Source organism: Megalops cyprinoides, chromosome 1, assembly GCF_013368585.1.
Source record: "Megalops cyprinoides isolate fMegCyp1 chromosome 1, fMegCyp1.pri, whole genome shotgun sequence".
Lineage (NCBI taxonomy): Eukaryota > Metazoa > Chordata > Actinopteri > Elopiformes > Megalopidae > Megalops > Megalops cyprinoides.
The window spans coordinates 70,685,648-70,690,272 of NC_050583.1; the positions used below are offsets into that span (position 1 = coordinate 70,685,648).

The following is a 4,625-nucleotide window of genomic DNA, read 5'->3' on the forward strand; positions in this document are numbered from 1 at the left end:
TTGCTTTAAATTCAGAACAAGCCAGAGTGGAAATTGCCCACATCCCCTGGGCTGGCTCAAGGTCTGCACACCCCTTTACGGCGTTACCTAATACCACAGTGTAGTTATTCAACATTGAAACCAGTACAATGACACCAATATACAGATTTGTGCAATTACTGTGCCCCCTGTTATAAAGGAGGACATATACTATACCTTTACAATGAGGGGTGTGAACACTGGTTAATAATTGATTAATGAACATGTGACAGGTTTCTCCTTGTTTGACGTTTAGCTTGTGTCAGGCAACATTACAAGCTTCAAGTAACCTGCATCAAATGCTTTGTTGCCTCTCTCTTTGTGTAATATTTTTAACTGAAACTTAGATGTAACCAAATAAGTACAGATGGTGTATGAAGGGAGATAAAATGATAACTTAAGAAATGAGCGGGTAAGCAAAAATGCCCATACATTACTGGCATTTAAGCAAATAATTTAGATACTTTTGAAGACTAGATATAACTTCTTTTTAGTTGGGTAAAGCATACTGAAAAGTGAAAACGGTGTAGTACTCCTAAAATTGGGACTTTGGTTGTAACAGAATTAATTTAGGACAGATTTTTTTTAGGACTGAGGAACAGACATCTTAATAATTCCATTAAATTTGTCCAATAATAATTCAAGTTTCTGACAGTATTTACAGTACATATGCACTGTTTACAGTATAACACATGCAAAAACAACTGAAAAGGGAAGGTATGTATTATCTACACTGATCTGTCATTCAGCAAGCATGGTTTTTACTTTCCTAAGTTTGTCTTTCATTTGGTAAAATGTGACTAATGCAATAACGTACTGCATTATGCAATTTAAATTTGAGTATTTAGATAACAATAAAAAATGTTTAACACATCTGAGCAACACATGGGACAGATATGTATGGGGCGGACAGGCTAGTCTTGTATAATTCGAGCCCACATTCATGATGAAATCCTGGAACAATTTGCCTGACTCACCTTTCCTGGGTGGGGAATGAGCAATTGATGACAAGAAGATATGGATGCTTATACAATGTAACATACAGTGTATCTGTATATTATTGCAGGTTTCCCATGTGCTTGATTGGACCCATTCATCATTCACAGAGCGTCATTTTCTTTTAAAGGCATGAGAAACAGCATGTGTTCCCTGGAAAACATAGAAAAAAATGCAACACCCCCCACAGAGAGTGGGAATTAGCCTCTGTGCAATGCTTTCGCTACTACTATGATAATAGGGATTTTCCACCCTGTTATACCCAAACAAGGAATTGGATATTGTATTAGGTATAGTATTAATCAGCTTAACTACAGCTAAATCCAGGCTGAAATTTTTGTGTTGTGAACAAGCACATAATGAGGCTGCAAGTATGTTTTTGTCTCTATAACTGGTTGCCAGAGTGAGAGTGGGATTATGTTTATTCCTCCTGGGCCTTGTTTTCCTTGCAGAATGGACCACTCCCCCTCCAGTATCGTGTCCAGCCAACCTGCAAGCGTCTGAAACTGTCCCAGCCCACAGTTTTGGCACAGTCTGATGGCATGAACACCAACCCTAACTCAGAAAGTGAATCTCTGAGTGACAAGGCCAGCAGCCCTGTGAACCTGCCCTCTAGCTCTTTTCCCCTCCCCAGCCCTGTCCCCCACAGCCCTGCTCCCACCACTGTTCCCCATCTCAGTGGCACTGTCAGCTGCTCTCTGGCTCCATTGGGCAGCTCCTACAAGTTGACTGTTATTGAGAACAACTACAGGCCAGCCAGTGGGGGGGCAAGAGCAGAAAATGGGGGATCATGAAACACATCCACTGTGCTACCACTCAGCTGATCTCCTGTTCCTTCATCATTGTGAAGCATTTGACACAAGTCATCGAAACATACAAGCTGTCATGGTGTTTCAACATTTTGTCAACCTCTATTTGAAACTTCAGGACACAAATCATATTGTTGCCAAGTGACAGCACAGAATCTCTGTGCACATTACTTAGACAGTGAACCTGCATAACTGAACTTCATAAGAAATACTGCTTTGCTGGATCGCTGGTACTGAGACTGAAAACTGTGAAGGAAATAAGATTACCAGTGCAGAGTATTTTGATGTCCATTTTGCCAGCTACTATTCTACACATTGTCAATAATTACTCCTTGAGAATAACAATACCCAGATACCCTTAGGACAGTCCTGCTCTTTTTCCTGAGTAAAAGCAATTTAGCAACATTCTTCACAAGTAATCCTACCTTATCAGGCATTTAGGAGTGCTTGCAAGCTGTCTTAACCTTTTAGGAATTGCCAACAGGTGGCTACATCAAGGCAGCATGCATGCATTTTCTGGGAGGACTTGCATACATTTGACACAGAGCTGTGAAAATTCTATCCATCAGAAGAGTATGTTATTTGTCACTGACCTCGTCGGAGGCATTAGAAGTCAAACCTGGAGATAAATATCACCACGTACTGCTTTAATGAAAATAATATAGCCTAAACTTTGTTTCTTGTAAATGGGGAAAAGTTTTTGTTAAAAAACTTGCTAGACTGTCACCTACTCTATGAAACAGAATTACCCTCATAAACCACAGCTGACTTCATTCCCATAACTGCTTGCAGGTACACAGCACAAATAAAACAGCTAGCTACATGTGAAACATTTATTTTTCATTTTAGTATTAATTGGAATATATGACAGTGTATGAAACCCATAAACAGTATTTCACATCAATTATGTCGTGTTCGCTTCATAAGATCACAGGTAGTAAATGGAAAAGGGGAGTTCACATTCTGTATGAATAAATGTGTGTCCTGACTATCTGAGCTACCCCTCAGGATGGACCACCTATACGATGGGCATATGCACTATGCATTTTTGCTGTGCCTTTCTAGGTGATACATCTGTATATTTAAGGACCCCCTAGAGGATTGTAGCATTGTTGGAGAAAAGTAAATAAAATTATGATTATTATTGTCATCATAACATTAGATTTTTTACTCATAATTAAGACTAACATAATAGGAAACACCATGGGCTACTGTTAAAGGACATGTTGGACAGAGTATAGGCTTGGCCTATTAGTCTACTTTTGAACAGAGTTCTCCATAAAACAAAATTAAGCCACCTGAACATTTAGCTGTTCAAAGTTGGACATGAAACATTAGAGAGCTAAATAGACAGTTTTGACTTTGAAACAAGGTAATTTTTTTGCTCTTGTCCACTTGTTCCTGCTTTGTTCTAAATGTTAGTAGGGAAATACCTTTACCTTTTTGTAACTATATATTTCCTGTAGACTGTCTGCCATCAAGCATTCTGATATTTTATATTCTTAAACAGTACCTGAAATACATACATATAGCCATTTGTGCAGGTTTTATATAGGCGTATAGACAAAATGCATTACAGAGACATTGTAATATAAAAATTTTGAGCACATAGCTCACTTTGTAATTGTTGATTGGTCTGACTAACCCAGTAGCCCATCCTGAGGAGGAGCTCAGATTTTCAGGACACCAGCAAAAGCTCTAAAAAAGTCAACAGCATATTTGGGATTTCTAGTTTATAAGTTTTTTAAAAATGTCAATTATATAAACATTATAAGCAGGGAGCTCTGTCATGGTGTTGCAATTATTACTGCTTCTATTGATTTTTGCATTTAAGGTAACTTGTGTCTAACTGACAGCGACTTTAATGTTCTCATAAAAACATTGTTAGTCTAAGGTAGAACCTATTCCAGCAGATTGCAGCCATAAAGTACTGGACCCTAATGTAGGTCATCACCTTGACATGCCTTTCAGTCCAGTGTTTGGAGACCACCCTCTTCTGTTCCCTTTAATGTTCAGACAATGTTAGACCAAGGATGATCACACAGTGCTGATCACATGCATACACTTGACTCATGTCTTGATTTTTTTTTTTTTACGTGTTGGACCTATACATATCAGTGCCATTAAATGCTGCACTGTTATCATTCTTTGAGCTCATAACTCAATTTGGTTAAATCTGCCAATGCTAGGCTGCTGACTGTAAGCAACATCTGTGTCTTGGTCCAGAAAGAAAAGATTGGCTGATCATCACTGTGTTTAAAAGATTAGCATGGCTCAAAATGTGGAGGCAGGGGGCTGCCTGATGTTGCACCGCTTCCTCCTTCATGGTCATCTACACCTGTTGGCAGTGTGTAAATGTGTGGAAGTCATTATATACCGGACAAGATATTTTACACTACCTGTACCTCTCTGGAACAAAATATACATAAATATACAAAGCAAATCATACTACATATACATTTTACACATAGAACATTCTGTACAAAGTTCTATGTTGTGTAATATGGTTGGACTTTGTTGCTCTTGTTAAATGATGAAGGGATGGCAATGAATACTAATAAAAACATTTTTAACTGTAAATATAATAAAATACTATTTTCTTTACCTGTTTTGTGAAGTATGAAAAAAAAATCATACCTGAAAACATCCTTGTTCATACAGCTGGAGAATATGTGGATTACATTTATGATGTAAAAATTGGAATGGTTTCCCCTCTGGAATTATCTTTGATTTACTATACATATACTATACATGTGACAAATCAATTTAAGTCATTCATTTTATTTAAATACACTTGCCACC

The 4,625-nt window shown here is 37.9% G+C and overlaps 1 protein-coding gene across 1 annotated transcript in view; it reads left to right on the forward strand.

Annotated features, from left to right (window-relative positions):
• The window catches only part of LOC118774933 (polycomb complex protein BMI-1-like), a 50,978-nt gene extending 46,615 nt beyond the window's left edge, over nucleotides 1–4,363 (forward strand). Inside the window, exon 10 of the mRNA XM_036524557.1 lies at nucleotides 1,467–4,363. Coding sequence (XP_036380450.1) covers nucleotides 1,467–1,808 — 342 coding nt within the window. The 3' untranslated portion in view covers nucleotides 1,809–4,363. The remainder of the gene's footprint in view (nucleotides 1–1,466) is intronic.
• Nucleotides 4,364–4,625: the final 262 nt, after the last annotated feature.